Source organism: Ochotona princeps, chromosome 1, assembly GCF_030435755.1.
Source record: "Ochotona princeps isolate mOchPri1 chromosome 1, mOchPri1.hap1, whole genome shotgun sequence".
NCBI classification, from domain to species: domain Eukaryota; kingdom Metazoa; phylum Chordata; class Mammalia; order Lagomorpha; family Ochotonidae; genus Ochotona; species Ochotona princeps.
Genome location: NC_080832.1, coordinates 1,864,182 through 1,888,251, shown reverse-complemented (window position 1 = coordinate 1,888,251; position 24,070 = coordinate 1,864,182). Strand labels below are relative to the sequence as shown.

At 59.9% G+C, this 24,070-nt stretch overlaps 2 protein-coding genes across 2 annotated transcripts; both read right to left on the bottom strand.

Moving 5' to 3' along the window:
• Positions 1-521: 521 nt before the first annotated feature.
• PRR18 (proline rich 18) lies at positions 522-1,506 on the bottom strand. The gene has a single exon (XM_004597560.2). The coding sequence runs from the start codon at positions 1,486-1,488 to the stop codon at positions 679-681; it is 810 nt and encodes a 269-aa protein (XP_004597617.2). The 5' UTR covers positions 1,489-1,506; the 3' UTR covers positions 522-678.
• Positions 1,507-7,569: 6,063 nt separating this feature from the next.
• On the bottom strand, positions 7,570-22,340 carry SFT2D1 (SFT2 domain containing 1). Its single transcript, XM_058676979.1, has 8 exons — positions 22,234-22,340; positions 14,662-14,748; positions 14,167-14,249; positions 12,956-13,037; positions 11,235-11,270; positions 8,751-8,809; positions 8,478-8,507; positions 7,570-7,659 (listed from the first exon to the last, which is right to left on the bottom strand). The coding sequence occupies exons 1-8, from the start codon at positions 22,294-22,296 to the stop codon at positions 7,620-7,622; spliced, it is 480 nt and encodes a 159-aa protein (XP_058532962.1). The 5' UTR covers positions 22,297-22,340; the 3' UTR covers positions 7,570-7,619.
• Positions 22,341-24,070: the final 1,730 nt, after the last annotated feature.

Sequence of the window (24,070 nt, the reverse complement as noted above, 5' to 3'; positions counted from 1 at the left end):
CCCGTGAGGTCCCACCTTGGTACCCTGTTAGTCCTCCCTGCCTAACACAAAAGCCTTCTTGTGAGCCCTGCAGGGAGGCTGGCTGTTTTTAGCAACAGAGGCCCTCACTCCTCCTCCCCATTAATGTGGGCAAACAGACCGACCCGCCTCGTGAAGACGCCAGTGCACCTGTGTGTGAGGCTGAGTGCGTGCCTGTGCGCGGCAGGCGCGCTCCGTGCACAACGCACGCAGTCGGGATGTAGCCCGGTTCCAGGTGGCTACTGTGTCGCCACTGGAGACCCATAAGAGTAATTCAATTTTCTAGACTTGGCGACACAGCCGACTTTGTTGAGAAAAAAAAATCACAAAGGTAACACTGCATTCCCGCTCTCCAGCTGCGGCACCGGGGGCCGTGCCTTCACCCGCCGCCCCCAGCTGCACAGGAACCACGAGGGCGGGGCCTGCGAAGGACACCTGCGGGGCCTGAGAGGTGGTGCGGTGATACCGCAGGTGGGATTCCAGGAAAGAGGGAGACAGCAGGCAGGGGCCAACTCGGCTCACAGGTGCTTCCGGGAGGCTATAGGTCTCCCTCTGGCGCCCCGAGCCCAGTACCAAGTCCAGGGGGTAGCGATGGGCACGCCCAGGTGCCTCCCCACAGTGAGGTGGGCGTCAGGCGGGGGCGGGGCTCTCGGCTGCAGCTTACAGTGTGCTCATGTGCGGGAGGCTGCCCAGGCGCCCTGCGCGCTCCCGGCCGGTGACCGCCGACTCCACCCCGCGCAGCCACTCGGTGCACTTGCGCATCACGCCTTCATCGGGGGCCACGGGCTCCTCCTCGTAGTCCACGTCGTCGTACCGGTGCCGCTCGTTGAGCAGGGACACCTTGAGCATCTGGCGCAGGTCGGCGGGCCGCGGGCTGCCGGACAGCCGTGGGGTGCGCTGCGCAGGGCGGTAAGCGAGACCCGCCGGGGGCGCGTCGGAGCCGCTGGTGGTGGGGCCACCCTTCCGCGGGCCGGCAGCCCTGGCGCGGGATCCCGGGCCCGAGGGCGAGGGGAAGGGCCTGCGCGGCCGCACCAGCAGCTGCTTCTCCAGGTGGCGCCTCTGGATCACCAGGATGGCCTCGGGCGTGAGGTTCAGCGAGAAGTGCAGCGGGTCGTCGGGCCCGGGACCCGTGCCGGCCGTTGCCGCCGAGTTCTGGCCGTGAGCAGCCGGCCGGGGCGTGGCGCACGTGGCCCGGGCCCCCGCGCGGACCGGCGAGGCCTGGCGTGGGGAGCGCGGAGGGGCCTGCGGCTGCGTCCTGCTCGGGCCGGGGACGAGGCCGCGTCGGCCCGGCGGCCTCTTGAGCGTGGCTGAGGGCCAGGAGCTGGAGAGGGGTGCCGCGGGCCGCTCCGGGGGCTTCCTCTTCTTCTCCGCCGCAGCCACGGGCGGCGCGCAGGGTCTCCGAGGAGGCGATCGCGCGGCGGCACCCCCCGAGCCTGGGGCGGGCGGCGGCGGCCTGGGCGGGAAGGGCATGGCGTGGCCGAGCCGGCGCGGGTCAGGGCGCCGCGAGGAGAGGGCGGGTCTGAGCGGCTCGCAGACCTCCCCAGTCTGCCGCCGCGCGCCCGGCACACCCACCTGCTGGCAGCCCTCGTATCTCCGACCGCCTCACATCCCCCTGCCCCGGCCCGCACCAGGTCCCGCCTCCTGGGGCTGGGGGTCCGAGGCTCCTGACGCTCCCAGGGCTTGTGTGGACCCTGCGCGTTCGGCTGGCAGCTGCCGACTGCGGGCGAGTCCAGGTGCTGCCGGACGCGCCGGGCTGGACCGGGCGGCGGCAGGAGGAGGAGCCGACGCTCCGGAGGGCGCGGGGCTGCCGAGTCCCTGGCCTCGGCCGCCCGTTGTCAGGACCGAGTGGTGACAGCGGCGGACTGAGAGCCAGTGCCCGACCGCGGGGAGGGCGTGCTCAGGGCCCGGTGTCCCAGGGCTCCCCCAGCCGGCCGGCCCATGGCAGGAGGCCGATGTTAATTCTGGAGTGACAGGCGGGGTCGCCTCCCAGCCCCAGGGCCTTGATCCCACCGGCGATGCGGTGGGTTGGCATAGCCGCGCAAGCACCATTCTGGCATCACAGAGGAAGCCGGCGACCTTGGCGGTGGGGTGCCTGGGGAGCCAATCCTTGTGGGACCCTGACATTTCACAGCCCCATTTCCACCCGTAAACTGCCCACTTTTACTAATGACAAGAATTCTAGGCGTCCCATCCTTGCAGTGAGCCCAGCTAGGAGCAAAGCTCAGGACCACAGCACTGACTCAGAGGAGTGAGACCCGTCCACACCTCCACGTGCTCTGTGACGGGTGAAGGCGTTTCCACAAGGCACATGTGTGACCATGTGCAACTGACTGAACCAACCTGCACATGCATGTAAGCTGTCCCCATGCTCCTGAACCACTAGCCCGCACATGCAGTGCCATGTATGCAGTCACATGTTGCTGAGTCACTGGGACACATGTGTCGCACAAGTGGTTCCCATGTTCCTGAACCACTAAGCAACACACGCAGGTGCCATGACACAATCACGTTATTCAGGTCATCCTGAGATACACGGTTCAGGTCTGAAAGGCCCTCTCCCCTCAGGCGTGCCTTTCTGCGCACACACAGGAACACTGGCCGTGAGCAGCAGTGGGACCCGCTGTGTCCCTGTGGCGTCTACTGCTACAGGGGGCCGGATGCTGCTGGGACCAGGATTGTGGGGGAGGCCGGCAGGGGACAGAGTGTGGAGAGTTCAACCCCACCCCAGCCCTGCACAGCTGCCTCCCGGCACTCCACACACACAGCCCCGCCCTGCACAGCTGCCTCCCGGCACTCCACACACACAGCCCCAGCCCTGCACAGCTGCCTCCCGGCACTCCACACACACATAGCCCCAGGCCTGTAGCTTACACTGGGCACTCCGCACACAGCCCCAGCCCTGCACAGCTTACACTGCCCTACAGGGCCTTTGCCAGCTCTGGCTGTGCATGTTGGGACTCAGGCCTAAGGCTCGGCAAGCACACAGTGCCTACCACTCAGGCCGTGGCATTCTCTGGTAGGCGTGACAACTGGTGTGTCCGCAGGAGCATGGCCTGGAGAGATGGATCCTGGAGGGGCACTGACTGACAACTGGACATGTTCACACCCACTTGAGGGTGCAACCCAGCATTCCCAAAGCTCATGGGGTCAGTGGTCCCTTTCATGGGACAGGGTCTCCCCCTTCTGCTTCCTGACCACATGGTGGCCTGCGGGGACGGGGGATGACAGCTCTGGGCCGGGCACATCCAAGCCTCTGCCCCCCACCACTACTGCAGCCGTCTGGGCAGGCATGTATGCCTGGGCCACAACCATGACCCCTCAGCAGAGGAGGGGAGCTTGCAGGTGGAGGAGGCTGGACCCCAAGGCTGAGCTGGCGGGGCAGAGACCCAGAGTACATGCACAGCACACAGTATGACCAGACTTGGAACCGACCCCTCACGCCTTCTCAGCCCAGCCACTGCAGGCCAGGCCTGGACAGGCAGCAAGGTACACACTGGGTGCTGGCCAGCTCAAACCGCATCCCACCAGGAGCTGACCTGGTGCTCGTCGGTTGGTTTTGCCAAGGCATCTTATCCTTGGCATGTACTCGCTCAGTGAACTGCAAGGCACAAAGCAGCTCAGCGCACTTTGAAACACTCCCTCCATCTGCTAAACTTCACTTGTACGTCCTTCCTGCTTCTATGCGTGTGACAGGCACAGAGCTCTTCCCTCGGCTGCTTCACTCCCCAGAGGGCGCGTCCCAGGCAGCGGCGGGACCCTGGACCAGACACCCACCCATTTCTGTGATGTGAATCATTTTACTGACAGAGCAGCAAGTAGTCAAATGTCTGGAACCAAAACTAGACCTGAATTTTAAACCAGGAAAAACTCATTCCAGTTTCTGAAGATCCCACTGCATTACTTAGAAATACAGTTGGTTAGCAGCTGAAGAATGTCCCAGAAGGCCTTAGGAGTGGCTCCCATCTGGGACATTCCACAGAGGCCGGTCCTCTGCTCCCTATGAGGAGACGGCAAGCAGTGTCCATTGCACATCAAGTCCTAGTTCAAGCTCCCAGGCCTTGTGAGAGAAGCACCAACCAGCCACACACGTCATAGCTGAGGAAACCGAGGCCAACCAAGCTGGCACTGCCCACCGCTGCCCAGGGGCCCGTGCGGGCGGTGAGGCTGGAGCACATCCTGCCCCCACCCCGAGGCCAAGGCATCCTCTTACCCACCCTTACCAAGAGCTCTGAAAAGCTTAGGTTGAGGACTTGACCTGTGGATGCTCACAAACATTGCTTAATATATTTTTAATGAGTCTGGGGGAAGCCAGTATTTTCTAAAACAAACCAAGGGAAGGAAGGGCAGCCTGTGGAAGGCTGGCCCTCGACACCTGCTAGGTTCAGTCCTGGCCATCACACCATGGCTCCCAGAGCAGTGAGCAGCAGTGGGCAAGGGGGTTAACAGGCTCTCAGAAACACACAGGCATGCAGGGCTGCGCCGTGAGTGCAGGGGCCTGGCCTGCCGCATCTCCCACTGAGCGTGCCCTCCCTGTGGCTGACCCTAACCCCAGCTGACAGTGAGCTCTCCACACATGAAAGCCGGACCTGGCGCTGGCTTTGGGAAGAGGACCCGGGAGCACACGAGGTGACATCAGAGGTTCTGCTGGAAGGTTCGTGCCTTAGTTTCCATTACACGGTGTCCTTGCTGAGCTCGCTGCAGTGAGATGACTCCATGGCACTGTCCATGTGATAGACGGAGTTTGTGTGCTATGAAGCTTTTACTTAAAAACACAGGCCCAGGGCCTGGCATGGTAGCCTAGCGGCTAAAATCCTTGTCTTGCAAGCACCAGGATCCCATATGGGTGCCGGTTCATATCCCGGCCACTCCACTTCCCATCCAACTCCCTGCTTGTAGCCTGGGAAAGCAGCAGAGAATGGCCCAAAGCCTTGGGACCCTGCACCCGCATGGAAGACACGGACGCTCCTGGCTCCTGGCTTTTGTACAGCTCAGCTCTGGCCATTGCAACCACTTGGGGAGTGAACCAGCAGATGGAGGATCTTTCTCTCTTTCCTTCTCTCTGTATAGTTGCCTTTCCAATAAAAATAAATAAATCTTAAGAAAAAAAAAAACCACAGGCCCAGTGTACACGTACAGGCAGCTCATCTAGAGGAGTCCAGCCAACGCTGTGGTGCGGGTGGTTCCAAAATGGCCTCAGATGAAAGGACCACTCACCGTGGGAGCTCGGTGTCAGATCATGCAGGAACCAGCCTCACCCTGCACGCGAGCGCAGGCTGATTCCCGAAGTCCCTGGTGCGGGGAACCCTCCTGCTGGGTCAATGATACACAGATTGTTTCCAGCTCGAACAGATGCCACCCAAAAGGAAGGTCCCGGCCCAGGCCTCTGCAGGCCCACTGTCCACGCCTGCCGAGGACATGCATGCTGCCGCCAGTTCCTGTCCTCAGGCGCTGGGGGCCTGGGACCTCGCCCCCTGCCCCAGGCCCTAGGAAAGGGAGCAGTGAACTCGGCTGGATCCTTCTGTCCTCGGCCAGGCCCTGAGCAGGGCCAGCCAGCAGGGCATGTCCCTGGGGGTCAGCTCCAGGCCAGCTTAATCCACTACACTGACCGTTGGTCCTCCCTGTCCCTGTATGTCCTGGGACCCGTCACCCTGCTCCTCCTACGCCAGGTCGGAGGCTGTCGTCCCAAGCAGAAGGCAAGCCTGGGAGTTCCACACGGCAGCCGGGGTCCCCTCTGAACCTCAGGCCACGCCCCACCCCACAGGGACGCCTTTAGAGCCACTCCACACTCACCTGGCAAACCTCTGCTCTGACACAGTCACATGCTTCCAGGTGTCCCTGCTGGGTGCCTGCTGCTCCAAACCCTCACCCCAGAGGAGGCTCGAAGGCCAGGCTCCCTTTCAGGATGGGGCACACGGCTCTCCGCTAACCACAGGCAGCTCTGTCCCTGCCCCAGTCGGCTCCTGGGATGTCCTGTTTTTCCAGCTGACTTCTTCCAGAGAGCAGGTTGGCCCCTGCCTCTGGTCAAGCTGAACCCTCACCAACCCAGGACACAGGGGCTGCAATCACCATTCCAGTGTGAGTCCAGCTGGACAGATCTACAGCAAACCCACAGCTCCCCCCAGCACTGTCAGTCCTGCTTTTCCCGAGGGTGTGTGTGCACAAGGGTGGGTGTGTGTGTGCACAAGGTGGGTGTGTGTGCACACAAGGTGGGTGAGGGTGTGTGTGCAAGGGTGAAATTGTGTGTGCTAGGGTGAAGGTGTGCATGAAGGTGAGGGTGTGGGGACAGGCAGGTGAGCAGTTAGGATGGAGGGGATGGCACAACGGAGGGCAAAGTCCTGGCCACCCACGGGCCTCTGCAGGTCCTGCCCCAGGAGCAGGTGGCAGGGCCAAACATCCAGGGGCACACACCTGGCCCTCACCAATTCTGCGAGGCACAGTCACTTTAGTCACCAGAGCTGCTCCCAGGGGAGCTCCCGTCCTTCCAGTAGTATCTGCACAACCAGGCTGCAGAGCGGGCACCCCTGCAGGGCCCTACCACCTCTGGTCACAGCACTACACTGCCCACCATCCTCCCTTGGCTAGGACATGTGCCCAGCGCCCAGGACTCCGCAGTCCTCACCAGCAGCTGCAACGCCCGGGGAGCCTGGGGTTCCCACCGCACCCAGATGGCTGCGCTCGGGCCACACGGCTTAGCCACTACGCCTCGTCTCATAAGGACCCTTGCCTCTGTGCCAGTCTGCTTGCTGTCCCCTGCACAAGCTCCCCCACCGGTCAGCAGGCTAACCGTGCAAGGGTCACTCTCCCAGCCCAGCCGACCCTGGGTCCACACAGGGCCGCTGGGTCATGTCTGCTCACCCTTGCCCCACACACCTGTCAGCCCCAGACCAGAGGGGCTCCGGGGGGCACAGCATAGGGGACGCCTCAGGCTGAGGGTGCTGGGCTTGCCCTGGAGGAAGCAGCCACCCCCACACCCTGCTGCCACCTTTGCCACGTGCGCCCCTGGCACTCTCCTCCCATACCCTGGCCTGTGCCAGGTCCAGCCCAAGGGCCTTCACACACGTACACTCAGTTGTCAGGTTTAGGGCACGGTCTCTTTTTCATTTTGCTACAGAAAAACTGCATTGTGTCTAAACCAAGTTTTACTGAAATGGAATAATTTGATCCAGAAAATGTTATTTTCCAAGGGTAAATTTATTTCAAAATATAAAGATTTATATATTATTTTCTATTCCACCATAATAAGCAATTTTAGCTTCAAAGTAAAAGGTATCACATTAAAGTTCAAAAATAAGATGCCTTAGAAAAGGCGAACATGTTTACAAGCCCACAAAGCCAGGTGCTCTGGCGCCCTGGGTCTCCCGTCAACATTCACGGTTCAAAGGCTGCCCTGGACGGCCCGACACACTGGCTCGGTGCACTCACAACCGGCCCGGCTCGTCTGGAGGGCACGGGCGCACGCACGGTGAACTGAAGTTACAAACTTGAACGGTTTAGTCAGGTATGTGGCAGCTTTCACCAGCACACAAAGTGGCCAGCCTGTGGCCTCCTGCAGAAGAGACGCCTTCCCCAAGCAAGGCCCGTCACGCGGGGGCCACACATGTTCAGCTCAGCAGAGAAGAACAGCACTTCATCACCGCGTCCCTGGGGAAGAGGGCAGGGGAGGGAATCACCTGCTCAAGCGTGGTGCTGCCCAGGGCGCGGGACCCACACACGCAGGGCCTCACTGCTTTCTGGGATCAGGTTACCTGGAGAAGTCTTGTCCCAGCACAGGTGCTGGTCTTAACACAAAGCAGTAAGTCTAAGTAACAAACTATTTTCTGAAAGCAAACGACTTACGGCATCCCCAGAAGCCCCCTTTCCTTCATATCTCTCCGCTGAACCACTACTTAATACCATATGTCTAGCAAGCTTTTCGGGGGCTGTTATGCACCCCCACTGATGGACCTAAGGGGGCCACCCCCTGACCTGCCAGCTGCTCAGCACCCAAGACCCTCCTGGGCAGCAGCAGAGCCGTCCGCTGGAGCCGCCACGAGCACACACCGTCTGCTACGGGCCCCCAGTTCTGGAGGCACAGCCTGGCACCTCAGTGTGACATGTGCCCCACCAGCGTCCCGGTCTAGCTCTGTCAGGTTTAACGTCGGAGTGAGCTCTGTGTTCTCCTCCGCGGCTTCTCTAGGGCTGGGCCCAGGCCAGGTCTCCGACTCCTGACTCTGCCCCTGGCGCCCCGGCACCTCCTCTTCTCAGAGCAGAATCACGCCACAGGGGTCAGCCCCCACCCACGGGCTCACACAGCTTCTGGCCCGCTCCCAATCAGCTCCCCACCTGCACAGCTTCAGGCAGGAAGACAGAGCGTTCCCTGGGCCCCCCAGCTCACAAGTCAACCACTCTTCACATCAACTCCTCAATCTGTCAAACACAATTAAAGGTCCAGAAACATGACGGAATTCCAATCAGCTCACCTTGCATAGGGGATGTAGGACAGACTGTACCTGCAAGAGAAAATCAAGTGTGAACTTCACCCAACGCCAAGTGGCCATTGCCAGCAGCAGCCACGACCCCGTGGCTCAAGATGCCCCAGGACCCCGTCCAGGCCCTCCGCATCCCCAGGCTCTCAGGTGCACCCTGCACCACGCTAGCGGCACCAGGGGACCTGCCCGAGCCTCCCCACCCATGGCCCTCAGGAGGTCCAGCCCGTCAGCTCTCAGGTAAGGAAGGATCTGGAAGTGACTTACCAGGTCATTGACAGGAACTGCAGTATGCAGAATAATAAGGCCAACCCCTTCTTGTGCCACTAGAAACAGTAAGAAGAAAAATCACTTACAAATTTTTTTCCGCATTCAAGTTTGTCTTGCCTTCAAAAACATGGATGATAACGCCAATTGTTATTATGTTAGTCTAATTTTTAGATACCAGTTTTCATTCTGAAACCATCCATTAATTTGAATCAATAAACATAACTACACTAACTGCAGACAAGCTGAAAATGACTTTTTGGAGCTGTTATTTATGTGAAAGGCAGAGAGGAACGGAGCTCCGGTCTGCTGGGTCATGGCCTCGAAGCCGGCAGCAGCCAGGGCTGGGCAAGGCTGACGCCAGGAGTCGGGGGCTCTGGCTAGCTCTCCCACCGGCCAGCAAGGAGGTGCCAACCGCTGCCACCCAAGGGCCATGAGCAGGAAGCCAGAACCAGGGGCACAGCCTAGACTCAAACCCAGGCACCCAATGTGGGACGCCTACACTGGCCTCCCCACAGCACCCCAAACACTGCACCAGATGCTCGCCCCACAACACCTACTTCTTGAAAGTTTTTAAGTTTTAAACTCAACTTCCCCTTTGCCAGCAGTTACATGAAGACCTCAGTGAGCTCTTCAGCCCATAAGGAACTTACTCATTCGCTCCTGTCCCTTTTCTTCAATTACTGTTTGAATGAAAAATGTATTTTACTGTTATCTTCTGAAATAATGTAAACAATTTCTATGGTCATTTTTAAATTGTCTATTTTAGGGCCCAGCACAATAGTGCAATAGCTAAATCCTCACTTTGCAAGTGCCAGGATCCCATAAGGCTGCCAGGGTTCCATGTGGGTGCTGGCTCCTGTCTCGGCAGCTCCATTTCCCATCCAGCTCCCTGCTTATGACCTGGGAAAGCACTGCAGGATGGTTTGAGGCCTTAGGACTCTGCGCCCATAGGCGAGACCCAGAGGAGGCTCCTGGCTCCTGGCCTCAGATCCACTCAACTCCAGCTGCTGCAGCCATTTGAGGAGTGAACCAGTGGACAGATCTTTCCTTGTTTCTCCTCTCTGTAAATCTGATCTGCCTTTCCCGTATAATCAATCCTTAAACGATCTACTTTACAGGCCAGCACGGTGGCACAGAAGTCCCAGTAGCAATGGGCAAACCTAGGATCCAGCTGTTGGTTTCTGGATACACATTAAAGGGAGGGGCTGGTGCCACGGCGTAGCAGCCACATCCTGCTGCAGCAGTATTCCTTCTGGGGGCAGGTTCAGGTCCCGGCTGCTCCACTTCCAACTCAGGACCCCATGAACGCACCTCAGAAGGCAGCGGAGGATGGCCCACATTCTGGGGTCCCAGCACCCACAGGGGAGACCTGGAAGACCCTGGATCCCCTAACGCGCTGGCCGAGCTCTGGCCAGGGCAGCCTCTGGGGAGTGAGCCAGCGGGTGAAGAGCTCCAGCCTCCCTAAGTAATCCTGACCTTCACGTGAATCAAATCAATCCTCACATTAGAAAGAAAACAATCTGCTCTGGGCACTTCTCCTTTGTCCTCATTCATCTGTATTCTGCACCTGTGACCCTCAGCTCAGGAACAGGTGCAAAAGGCCGTGCCCCACAGGACACTGCAGGACGCCGTGTGACGCTGGCCGTGCCCCACACACAGGACACTGCAGGACGCCGTGTGACGCTGGCCGTGCCCCACACACAGGACACTGCAGGACGCCGTGTGACGCTGGCCGTGCCCCGCACAGGACACTGCAGGACGCCGTGTGACGCTGGCCGTGCCCCGCACACAGGACACTGCAGGACATCGTGTGACGCTGGCCGTGCCCCGCACACAGGACACTGCAGGACATCGTGTGACGCTGGCCGTGCCCCGCACACAGGACACTGCAGGACATCGTGTGACACTGGCCGTGCCCCGCACACAGGACACTGCAGGACGCCGTGTGACGCTGTCTGTGGCGAGCAAGGAGTGACACCATCTCCTACAGCTAGACTCAGCGCGGGACTCCCAGAGCAGACGAGGGCTGAAGGCATTACACACGCACCGTGCTTCCCAAACAGGCTTCTGTGGGCACTGCTGGGAGGGGCTCAGGGCCACGGGGCACTCGGCCACACCGGGGGCACTCCCACCTTCCCACAGGGCTCCCCAACAGGCTTGGGCTCCAGTAACCCGTTTTCCTGCCAGCTCCCCCTTGTCCATTTCAGCAGCAGTCTCCCTCGCCCCGACCCCCCCGCCAAGCTATGGGGCCATAGCACAGCCCCAGCAGGTTCCCTGGACACGAGGAGCCCAGGCCCCCATGCAGGCGCTGAGCCAGGCTGCAGAGCCCAGGCTCGGGTGGACATCCTGAGCACTGCCATACCAGGCCTCAGGGGTGCCATGTCATCACCTGGCATTCTGAATCCCCAGCGAGGCTGTTCTCGGCTGGGGAAGTGATGCGCCCTCACCTCCACAGAGAGCGAGCGGGGCCCCGTCACTTACCCAGAAGACAGCGCACAGCGTACAGAAGAGACACAGCTGGAAAGGAGAGGGAGCATGAGTCTGCACCTGCGCGCAGCCTGCCCCTCCCCGGACGCTGACGACGGGGAGGCCGGGACGCTCTGAAGCCTGCGGCACCACATTACTAGGCTCCATGCACGAAGAGGGAGTGCCCATTCCACACGGGCCTCCACCTACAGCCACATCAGAGCTGGACACCTGCTGCCTGAGGGTCCCCTGCCTGGACCTGGTCAGCTCCCCCTGAACGAGGAGCCATCCTTGGGAAAGGGCACATCTGGCCCAGGAGGGGCCTGAAGTGAGGGCAGTGCTGGGGAGGCTGCAGCTCTTCACGCTCACAGGGGCCAGTGCGGCGACCACCGCACGCAGGCACTGCGGTAACGCTGAGTCCGCACCGAGTTCTAGCAGCTCACTTCCGCCCAGTCACTCTCTCCTAAACGCTTGCATCTTCCAACTCATCGCTTGTTCGTGAACGGTACAACACGTCCAGGGGCTGGGCTGGGACATCTTCAATAAACAAATCTAGGCAAAATCTTAGCGGAATACAGACTTCTTACGGCCTCACGGTATGAAATAATTAGTTACCAAGGTAAAGTTGAATATTAATACATATGCTGACACATATTAATATAAAATTCAAAATAAGCGCAAGTTAGTAAGATACGAAAGCGAACAAAAACACACAAAAAATAGAAAAACTAAAAATGAACATTTTTTTCCAAATAGAAAACTGGCAATTATCCCTAAAAAACCCTTCCTTCTCAATTAACGCATATGAATTGGGTCCAAAAAGCTCATTCCAACTGCTGAGGCAAAAGCAGCCCCCAGGACATCTTAGAGCTCGCGGGTTCCGGGCAAGAAGCTGGTATAAACCCAAACCACGCAGCTGGTGCCAGAAAAGCCCGGATCCCACGGGGGTGATTGTTGGTGTCCCGGCTGCTCCCTTTCCCTTCCAGCTCCCTCCTGTGGCCAGGGGACCTGCACCCACGGGGAGACCCAGGGGAGGCTCCTGGCTCCTGGCCGTACATCAGCACGGCTCTGCCCACTGTGGCCACTTGGGGAGTAAAGCAGACGGAAGGTTCTCTCTCCCTCCTCCCTTCTCTCAGTAATTCTGGTTTTCAAAATAAATCAATCTTTAAAAAGATAATAAAAGTAAGGTGACAGACACCGTCCTGCTACGTGCTAGCTTCTGCCACCTGTCCCGCGGCCCGGGCTCCACAGCTCCCACTCCCGCAGCTGACAGGGCGGAAGCCACAACGCGGGCGCAGCGTGCGAAGCCACACCAGGAGACTCCTCTCAAGCAGGAAAACGGAACAGACAAGGGTTAACAAATGCTGAGGAACTCTGGCTCTCGCCAAGAAGATCCGAACTGTGTCAGAAGTGACGCGCTCACAGCTGAACAGCCACCCAGCTGCAGCCCTCCCCTCACAGTCACCAGGCACGACAGAAACCCCCACGGTTCCTAGCCAAGCTGGTCACTCCTCCGCGGACAGGCGCCTCTGATCAGCCTGTGGGGGGCGGCGGGGGCAGATGGGACAGGAAGGAAGCGGCCGCGGGGGTGGGGAGGGACAGGAGGGCGGCCACAGCGGAAACCTGTGACACAAGGCGCACACCCCTGGCCTGGAGCACTCCATGCCCGCGTTCGGAAAGAATGACTCCAGCTGCAGTCAGCAGTCCACACGGCGAAGCTGCCACTGCTCACTTACAAGCATAACAACGGTGGCAAGCAATCTTGTGGGTTCAAACATTTTCTTCAGTTGCTTCACGGGTCCCATCAGAAAGCAGGTGCTATTTGAAAAAAACAAAACAACAAGCAAAAGATGAGCACACTAATTTGGCTATGTAGAAATGAACAGTTTCAAAAAGAAACCCTAAACTAAGAAAAAAATCTCACAATAAATCTGTCTTTTCTCCCCTAATGTTAAAAGGAAATGCAACTATGCCACCAGACTCCCGTGGTCTGCCCCTTCCAGAACCCACGTGTGGTCAGTGTGACACTGACCTGGGACGGGCAGGGCAGTGCTGGCGCTCCTGCAGCCCACACAGCGACACGTGCTGTCAGCTCAATGGCCCACCTTCCCAAGACCAGGGCGCGGCTGGGCGCCACCCACCTGCAGCACCCCCTCCTTGTGAACAGAGAGGGCTATCGCTCCGCCACACCCTCCCGTTCTCCCCCCCCGCGGGCTCCCCTGCCAGGCCCTCGTGCTAGGGGCAGCCGCACACCCTGACTGCCAAGTGAACCGTGGTCCTCCACACACAGCCGTGTTTCCATCTCTGTAGGAGGCCAGAACCTGGACCTGAGCCGTGGGCCCGAGCCCCTGGACAAGCAGTCTGCTCTCCAGCCCCAGTGGGCACAGCCCTCGCCACGCCTACAGCACCTTGCCTGGGGCTCCCGGCCTGCCTGCGGATGAGGGAGAAAATGCTTTGTGGATGGCCCGGGCCGTGGCACTGACAGAGCAGAGCAGCACAAAGCGGCTGAGACAGCCATGGCTCCCAGAGGAGACCCACATCTCACCGCATCACCCTACACAGGTCCCTGGGCAGTGAAGCCCGCCAGCTCCTCTCCCAGCTGTCACCACTGCCCTGAGCCCCACGGCTGGCCCTGGGCTGCAGCAGCCCGAGTCTGGGGCCACTGTCTGCAGACCCACCAGCCTCATGCCTGCTCTGGGCTGCCACCTCCAGGTACAAGCAGGGGTGACAGCACCTGCCCGTGCACTGGCTGGAGTACAGGGGAACTGTGCAGTCACTGACCCCCAGCAAGGGCCCCCTTGCTACTCTCACCACCGACACTCCATCTGTGATGGCAGTGAGCAAACAAGAGCCAGTACACAACCGCTCGACGGACATGCGGCCTACAGCTGCCCCGCACGAGCAGGTGCCTCCAACAAGGGCCCCGTGGCCGCGACAGCACACCTACCTGGCCAAGGCAGCGAGGTTCCCAAGGGTGTAAAACACGGCGAAGAGCTTCACGCCCCCGGGCAGCCACAGCAGGCCAGTTCCCTAGGTTAGATGGTACAGTTAAACAGCTTAACACATCAATCGGATAAACAAACATCACTGGGTGATGCTGAATACCAGCGCGAAGCCAGCAGGCGCCGGCAGACACTCTGCTCCTAGGAAATCCCACTCCATTTACATGTTTCAGATGCAGTTACAACAAGCAGGTGCATGCTGAGGCCACTCAATGGCCTGCTATCCTAACAGACTTTTCTCAAGTAAAACTATTTCAGCATGCAAAATTTCTAAAAATATTTCTGCATTTTTAAAAAGTGATCTCTAGCCCTTACTTCAGTTGTTTTAGATATGTCCCATCAAGAGCGTTCCCCAGGGAGTGAGACATTGCCTGGTACCGGACGGACAGCTGGTCTAACACAAAACAAAAGTGATTTGGCAATAACAGGCTTTAACTCACAAGGAGAGAGAAGAAAACGCCAGCTATGAAGCAGATGGCAAAGCACTTCACTCTGGTGCTAAAGCTGAGCGATGAGGCGTCCAGGACCTGGGGGAGAGCAGAGAACTAGAACACTCTTCCACCACCACAGCTCTCTCCACACCACACGGAGACAGTAGCTGTTCTAACGCACGCCCTGCACGGTCCAGGGCCACGTCTGGGGCGGCCGAGGGACATGCAAGGCTTGTTAGGCCTGACTATGCTCCTGTGTCCCCAAGCCCTTCGTTGTTAGGGACAGGAGATGCATACCAACAGGGCTCAAAGGATGGAACGCATGAGACACATGAGGAAAATGTGTCCTGCTTCTGGGCCAGCACTGTGCCCCAGCGGGTCAGGCTGGCACGCGTGACATCGGTGCACAGTGCCAGCACTTCCTGTCATGTGACAGCGCAGTGCCAGCACTTCCTGTCGAAATGCCAGCTGAAACCTGGCTGCTCCAGTGCCAATCTTCTCCATGCCAACATGGCTGGCAAGTACGTCCCAGAGAGGTACAAAAGCCCCGGCCAAGCTGGGGGTCTGGAACCCATCAGGGTCTCCGCCACGGGTGGCAGAGGCCCAGTGCTGCCCAGGGGAGGGGGCTGAGCAGGCTCCAGGAGTGCTGCCAGTTCCCATCATGGACAGTTCCTGCAGTCCAACTCAGCAAAGCCTCGGGTGCCCCCAATCGTACAGACGATTCATGCCTCGGCAACAACGCTCCTAGATGCCATGCAAACCCCAGCTGCACTTGCCGGTGGCCGCGTGACGTCGTCAGGTGGCCAGGCGCAGCTGTCCCGGCTGGGGTCACACTCCTTACCTCGCCAGCTCACTCTGCGGTCCACGTGCAGCATGAAAAGCAGAAACAAGAGCTGAAGGTCTCAACACACCCGCGGGCACACACCTGAAACGCTGCCTACCTCGGCTCCACGCAGACAGGCCTGCCCAGCACCAAGCGCTCACAGCTCTACCCACCAGCAGCGGCAGCTGCTCTGGTCTGTCCCGTGCGCGGGACCCCCCGGGCACATGCCAACGCACGGAGCAGACAGCACCTAAAGCGCATCTTGGGGCAAGAGCCCTGAAGTTCTGCTTTAAAAACTGGGAAATGCATGAAATCAGCTCACTTAATACAAACTCAAAAATTAATTTAAAAAAGAAAAAAGTTGAATCACTTCACAGTGTGGTCACATCAAAAGATCATGTACATACCATGATCACACACAACTGTACTGTCCATTCAAAACAGACGGTACAGAGATCTTTTTTTTTTTTTAAATCTTGGACAAGTGGGATTTATTCTGAGGAAGCAAGGATGGTCCAACCCAACAAATGACACATCACACAAGCAGAAGGCAGCATGGCAACTGCATAATTATCTCAGCAGACACAGGCCAGATGGCAACACAACACTGTCCCATGACAATACAACTTCAAAACACAGTAAAGGCAACGCACACACACACACAGTCAACAGTGCTCTGAATGGCAAAAAGCCGTAGCAGTACGGCTGCTCGGAGCAGTTGCTCACTGGAGTTCTGCAAGTTCTAAGCAGAGCCGTTAGGCAAGAAAAAGAAATGAGAACTTCAAATTATCCCTGTTTGCAGAGGGCATGACTGGTCACGTTACAGAAGGGAAGGAATCCGTGCAGCGACTATCAGAACTCCAGGAGAACTCGGCAAAACTGCAGGAAACAAGACGAACACACACAAGTGAACAGCATTATTACACACTGCCAAACGTACAACTCAGAGAACTTCCACAGGGAATTACAGTCACAACAGCCACAAAAGATCAAAAAGCCTGGAGAGGCAGCTAAGCAAGATGTAAAACAGCTCTGATGAAAATTATAAAACATAAAAGAAAACTCGAAAACATTCCTTATTTTCAATTGTGGTTTCTGAGGTTCACTTGAGTTCAGACATGTCGCCACTTTCCCTTTCTTGCACAACTTGTAAACCAGCCCATTGTTCCCAAGTTGAGCTGCGGGCTTTCAACGGGCAGCTTGTTCTCCCAGCGACAAAACAGCAGCTATTTCTACTCCATCTTTCTCCTCCACTGCTTTCCTCCACCTGACAGTACTCAAAACACAACCCCTGCCCAAGGGCTGCCCTCTGTAAGTTCCCCCACCAGCCAAGAGTTTCTCTCAGAAACAATGCCAGGGAGGCTGAGCCCGGCGAGTCAGCGGGCAAGATCCCAGCCCAGCCCCAGGCAGAGCCCAGCAGCTGCAGGAAGGCACCTGGAGCTGGCTGCATTTTCTTTATTTTTTAAGACTTTTTTTTTTTTGGAAAGGCAAATGTAGTGAGAGCAGGAAAGCCCCGTGAGAACAGTGGCAGGACACTCCCACCAAGCCAGCAACTTGGCATCCTGAACCTTTCGTCTCAGAACAGACACAGACACCGTAAAATGCCACCTGCCTTGAGGACTGGCACTGTGGCATGGGTTAAGTTTCCACCTGTGGCCCCGGCATTCCATGTGGGCATTGCTTCGTGCCCCGGCTGCTCCACTTCCAATCAAGCTCCCTGCTTATGGTCTGGGAAATCAGCAGAGAACCGCCCAAAGTCAGGACCCTGCACCTGCATGGGAGACCCCAAGCAAGCCTCTACCTTCAGACGGGCTCAGCTCTGGCCACTGCAGCTGTTTAGGGAGGGAACCGGCAGGTGGACGATCTGCAATCCGCCTCTCCTTTCTGTAACTCTGCCTTTCAAATAAAAACTAAGAAATACATTTTTAGAACAATCGTGACTGCCCTACACCAAACTGTCACAATGACTTGACCAATTTGCTGTGTTTGCTTGCGCAGGAAGCCGGGCCAGAGCAGGCACCCTCAGAGCAGAAGGCTTGCCCTGCGGTCAGCTGGTCCTTGCTGAACGAAGAAGCATGGCACTGGACAGGAGCTCCCAGCAGCCACTGCGCCTGGTGAGGCTGTCCCCCAGTGAGGCTGTCCCCCGGTGAGGCTGTCCCCCGGTGAGGCTGTCCCCCGGTGAGGCTGTCCCCCGGGTGAGGCTGTCCCCCTGGTGAGGCTGACCCTGGTGAGGCTGTCCCCCTGGTGAGGCTGTCCCCCTGGTGAGGCTGTCCCCCGGTGAGGCTGTCCCCCGGTGAGGCTGTCCCCCGGGTGAGGCTGTCCCTGCTGAGGCTGTCCCCCGGTGAGGCTGTCCCCCGGTGAGGCTGTCCCCCGGTGAGGCTGTCCCCCGGGTGAGGCTGACCCTGGTGAGGCTGTCCCCCTGGTGAGGCTGTCCCCCTGGTGAGGCTGTCCCCCTGGTGAGGCTGTCCCCCGGTGAGGCTGTCCCCCGGGTGAGGCTGTCCCCCGGGTGAGGCTGTCCCCCGGGTGAGGCTGTCCCCCTGGTGAGGCTGTCCCCCTGGTGAGGCTGTCCCTGCTGAGGCTGTCCCCCTGGTGAGGCTGTCCCCCTGGTGAGGCTGTCCCCCTGGTGAGGCTGTCCCCCTGGTGAGACTGTCCCCCGGTGAGGCTGTCCCCCTGGTGAGACTGTCCCTGCTGAGGCAATGAGCCGCCCTCCCTTGGAGTGCCCCGCCTCAGGGGACTTCCACTACCACACAGGCTGACCCACCCTTCTCTACACTCTCTTCCAAAGTCACAGCACACCCTCTCAGGGTGCAGCCCCCCACCGCCTGGGCTCACACTGTCTGTACCCCACCGCCTGGGCTCACACTGTCTGTACCCCACTGCCTGAGTTCACACTGTCTGTACCCCACTGCCTGAGTTCACACTGTCTGTACCCCACCGCCTGAGTTCACACTGTCTGTACCCCACCGCCTGGGCTCACACTGTCTGTACCCCACTGCCTGGGCTCACACTGTCTGTGCCCCACTGCCTGAGTTCACAGTGTCTGTACCCCACTGCCTGAGTTCACAGTGTCTGTACCCCACTGCCTGAGTTCACAGTGTCTGTACCCCACTGCACTGCCTGGGCTCACACTGTCTGTACCCCACTGCCTGAGTTCACACTGTCTGTACCCCACCGCCTGGGCTCACACTGTCTGTACCCCACCGCCTGGGCTCACACTGTCTGTACCCCACCGCCTGAGTTCACAGTGTCTGTACCCCACTGCCTGAGTTCACACTGTCTGTACCCCACTGCCTGGGCTCACACTACCTGCCCCCACTGCACTGCCTGGGCTCACACTGTCTGTACCCCACTGGTTGGGCTCACACTACCTGCCCCCACTGCCTGGGCTCACACTACCTGCCCCCACTGCACTGCCTGGGCTCACACTGTCCCCCACTGCCTGGGTTCACACTGTCTGTGCCCCACTGCCTGGGCTCACACTGTCCACCACTGCCTGGGTTCACACTGTCTGTCCCCCACCGCCTGGGCACACACTGTGCCCCACTGCCTGCCCCCACTGCACTGCCTGGGCTCACACTGTCTGTACCCCACTGCCTGGGCTCACACTACCTGCCCCCACTGCACTGCCTGGGCTCACACTGTCCCCCACTGCCTGGGTTCATACTGTCTGTACCCCACTGCCTGGGCTCACACTGTCTGTGCCCCACTGCCTGGGCTCACACTGTCCCCCACTGCCTGGGTTCACACTGTCTGTCCCCCACCGCCTGGGCACACACTGTGCCCCACTGCCTGCCCCCACTGCACTGCCTGGGCTCACACTGTCTGTCCCCCTTCCCAACACTGCCTGCCTGGAGCTCACATTTTCTGAGCCACCCTCACTGTAGCACTTGTCCTCATTTAGGACTCCTGGTCAGGTCCCAGGAACTGCTGAGGACCCACACCACAGACCCTGCACACAGCTAGCCTGACCTGAGCCTCATCCCCCTCATGCCCAGGGACTGTCCCCCGCCAACCCAGCTCCTCCTGTCCGAAGGTGTGTGAAGGCCCCCACCTCAGCTACCCTGTCCCAGGAAACCACCAGGTCCGCTGGAGCCCAGCCTTTCTTCCTCGGCTCTGGATGGTGGGGCAGCCAGAGCCCCCTACCTGCCTGGCATCTACACTAAGGCTTCTCACTCCAAGCCCTGGCTCCTCCACACCTCCACTTTCCCCCCACAGTGCCCACTCCTACCTCCCACCACACTGCAGCTGCCTACAGGCAGCCCTCACACCCACCCCTGGCTGGCACCCAAGCAGCTCCGACCCCTCACCGGATCCTCCATTCTCCCAGCAAGGGGTTCTTCATGCCCGCGGCCCAGGCAAGCCTGGCCGCCTGGCCAGGTTTTCTCCAGGAAATTATCTAAGGTTTGCCCACAGAACACCAAGCTCCCTTGAGTTGTCTCTGCCTGCACAGGCTCATTCATTACCCAACTCAGCCAGCATGACCGGGTGTGGGGAGCAGCAGTTGCTACTCACAGTTCTGCTGGCCCAGGGACCACCCTCAGGTTCAGATGGCACCTTGCCACTCCCATCTCGTGAGGTAAGAGAAGCATGGGGTCTCCCTGGGGCCACTGGGACGTGAAGACTAGCCCCATCCCAAGGCTCCCTGGAGCTCCACCTGCCGACACTGTCACGGTGGGGAAGAGAGGGCTGGCAGAACCTTGGGGATCTGGGGGACATTTGCTGCCTGACCCAGCAGAGCAGTGACACAGGATCCCCCCTCATGGAATGCTGTCTCCTCCCAGACTCCAACAAAGGATCACAGCATCACACTGCTTTGCACGGCTACATAACACACTACATGGCAACCAACAGCACTGCACTGCACAGCTACACACACAGCACTGCACTGCACAGCCACACACGGCACTGCACTACACAGCCACACACAGCACTGCACTACACAGCCACACACAGCACTGCACAGCCACACACGGCACTGCACTGCACAGCCACACACGGCACTGCACTGCACAGCTACACACGGCACTGCACTGCACTGCACAGTCACACACGGCACTGCACTACACAGCCACACACGGCACTGCACTGCACAGCCACACACGGCACTGTACAGCCACACACTGCATTGCACAGCCACACATGGCACTGCACAGCTACACACAGCACTGCACGGCCACACACGGCACTGCACAGCTACACACTGCACCTCACAGCTACACACAGCACTGCACTACACAGCCACACACTGCACCTCACAGCTATACACAGCACTGCACTGCACAGCCACACATGGCACTGCACAGCCACACACTTCATTGCACAGCCACACACAGCACTGCAAGCCACACACTTCACTGCATAGCCACACACAGCACTGTACAGCCACACACGGCACTGCACAGCCACACACGGCACTGCACAGCTACACACTGCACTGCACAGCCACACACTGCACTGCACAGCCACACACTGCACTGCACACTACACACTGCACTGCACAGCTACACACGGTACTGCACAGCTACACACAGCACTGCACAGCTACACACGGCACTGCACTACACAGCCACACACTGCACTGCACAGCTACACACGGTACTGCACAGCTACACACAGCACTGCACAGCTACACAAGGCACTGCACAGCCACACACTGCAGGTACTGACACCCACTGTACCACACAGCCACACAGTGAATAGCCACAGCACACTGTAGGACCACACAGCCCACAGCCACACTCTGCACCACATGGCCAGCAAGCTGTCCACGCACACAGTACCACACAGCCACACTCCACACAGCCACACACTGCAGCTCATGCAGGACACAGTGCAGCCACACCTGAACGGCCAGCACAGGCCCCTCAGCTGGCTTCCCCCTTTCACCTCATTCACACCCAGCCCCAAGGGACCCTGCTTCCAGGACTGTGCGCCTCAGGCCGCGCCCCAAGGAGCTCTGCAGCTTGGAGCCCAGGCACAGCACCCTTGCCTGGCACACAGCAGATAGCGGCTCCTCTCAGCCATTCTGTCCTCTCCTGTCCTTTTGAGACGGCCATCTCCCTCCCAACACACCACCACCCAACCACCTACAGGGAGGCCGGCGGCCCTCTCCGCCTACAGCATCTGTCCACAGCACACTGTCCCTCTGCTCCGCGCCAATCCTTCTCCACCCAGCTTGTCTTCCCTCTGGACAACAGTACCGCTTTCAGAGCCGTAAAGCACTTCCTCAAGCACGGGCCCCCAGCATCAGGGGAACCCGCTGAGCACCCTGGGGGCCAGGCTGCACACCTGGGGCACGCTGGGGAGCTCAGCACGGCGTGTCGGGGTGGCAGCCTCAGTGCCCCTCCCTCGGGGACTGGATCTGTGGCACGGTCAACAAAAGCCCCCGGGAGGACAGGATCCGCTCAGGATGCAGACAGCAGAACCAGGCAGCAGTTCCTGCCGCAGCCCAGCCCGGCTTCCGACTGGCGAGTCGCACGCACCGAAGCACACGCGCACACACAGGATTTTTGCAATAACCATTTTCAAGTAAAGACTGTACCGAGGGTCACGGCCTTACCAACGCCTCACGCGGCACGACCTGGCTTCGGGCAGTCTCCCCACTTCCCAGACACTTCCCTCGGGGGCGGCCGGTGCACCTGCTCACCGTGGACGCCACGTCCAGCAGGCGGTCGGGGCTGAGGGCCAGCGGGGGTCCCGGAGGACTTGGGGGAGACCCGCCCAGCCCCCCGAGCCCCCCTCCCCGGGCGGGCAGCTACCTGCGCGGTCAGGCCCTGCTCCTCGTCGTCCTGGCCGCTCAGGACCCGCCGCAGCTTGTCCATGGCCGCACTATGGCCGCCGGCCGCCCGCTCTCTCGCAGCCCCGCAAACCCAGAACGCGCACCCCCAAGCAGCCGACGGAAGCCTGGAACGTCCGCTTCCGGCTCCCCACCGCGGAGCCCCGCCCCCAGGGACGGGGCGCGTGCGCACTGCCTCCGCGCGCCCACGTGACTCGGGGCGTGTGGGCCCTTCCGGCCCCGGGGAGCAGCCTGGCAGCTCCGCTTCCGGAGACACCTGCTCGTCAGGTGTAAATGGGCGTTGGCCGTTTCACCTGCCGCGGGGGCATGGCCAGGGCCGCAGGACAACACCCCGGGCGCTGCCACCTCGTCCTGGGCCTGCAGCGCCGGCATCCCTGGTGGACGCCGGTTCGTGTCCCGGCCAGGGAGGGCAGGGGAGGACGGCCCGCAGGCGTGTGGGAGGCCTCGGGGTCGGCTCAGCTCTGGCAGCCTGGGGCGTGAACCAGCCATGGCACCTCTGTCTCCTCGGTGTCCTCTCTAGAAGAGGAAGGAAGGAAGGGGGACGGGAAGGCGACTTTGGGGCGGGGCCGGCTGCCCCAGGGGCCTGCAGCTGGGACGCCCACACACACCCCGCCTGAGTGCCCCGGTTCTCAGGGCGCCTTCCTCTCCTGCTGGTGTGCACCCCTCTGAGGCCCAGCCATGCTCTGGGCCTCCCCGGGTGGCCCCAGCGGGCAGGGCTGCAAGGGTGAGCCACGCCGGGTTCTCCACGGGCGTCCCACGCGGGTGCAGGGGCCCAGGCGCCAGGCCCTCCTCTGCTGCCGGCTGGGACTTGAACCGGCGCCCACAGGCCGCGCTCGCCCCTCAGTGGCTTCACCACCAGCTGGAGGTGCCGCCCCTGAGGAAGTCCCAGCTAGTACCAAGGAGGGGTACTGAATCGGAACGAACGTGGCTGCATTATCACCGAGTGGAAACCACACAGTGTGGTTCCAGGTGCTGAACCTCCTGCAGGGGCACAGCCCCTGGGACGGGGAAGGAAGGAGGCGTCTCAGGGGACGTCCTGCCAGCAGGCAGTGTCCATCCCTGAGGGGCCTGGACACCACCTGGGGCTAGTGCGGACGGGCCGGCCGGTCGTGTCCCAGCCCGGAGGTGCAGGCTGCCTTGGTGGTGCGGCGTGGCCCTTCTGTAGGGTGACCACCTCCTGTGGACCAGACAGCACTCACCCCAAGTCTCTCCTTCGCCTGCTCGGGGTCGCGTGTCACAGGCTGCTGTCATGTGACACGGATGTGTGTCACAAGGATTTTGGGGGTTTTTTGCATGAATGAGTAGAAAAGAGTTAGCATGGCAAACAGTCGCACGAGAGTCCACTTCAATGACTTGAGAGGCAGAAATAAACACACAGAGGGCTTCCATCTGCTGACTCACTACTCCATGACCGAAGCCAGGAGCCCCGAACTCCGCCTGGGTTCCCCTCACTGCTGGCAGGGACCCGAGGACCCAGCCGCCACCTGCCGCCACTTGGGCCACCCGTTAGCCCCAGCTAGGCGGGAAGCAGAGCCAGACTTGAACCTCAGGCACTCCGCCTGGGCTGCCCGGATCTTCACTGCTGAACCGAAAGCCGCCACGTGTCCAGCCGGCATGTCTCACAGCCAGTCGAGAGCCCTCAAATGACAACGGTGAGCGGCACAGCTCAGAGGGCTGCGGCAGGGACAGATGGCCTGGCATCCTCCCTTCCCGAGCACATCTGTGCAGGCAGAAGAAGGCTTGGAGACTTTTTATTCACATTGACAGCAGGCCAGAGTGTTATCTGTTAGTGGATAAAA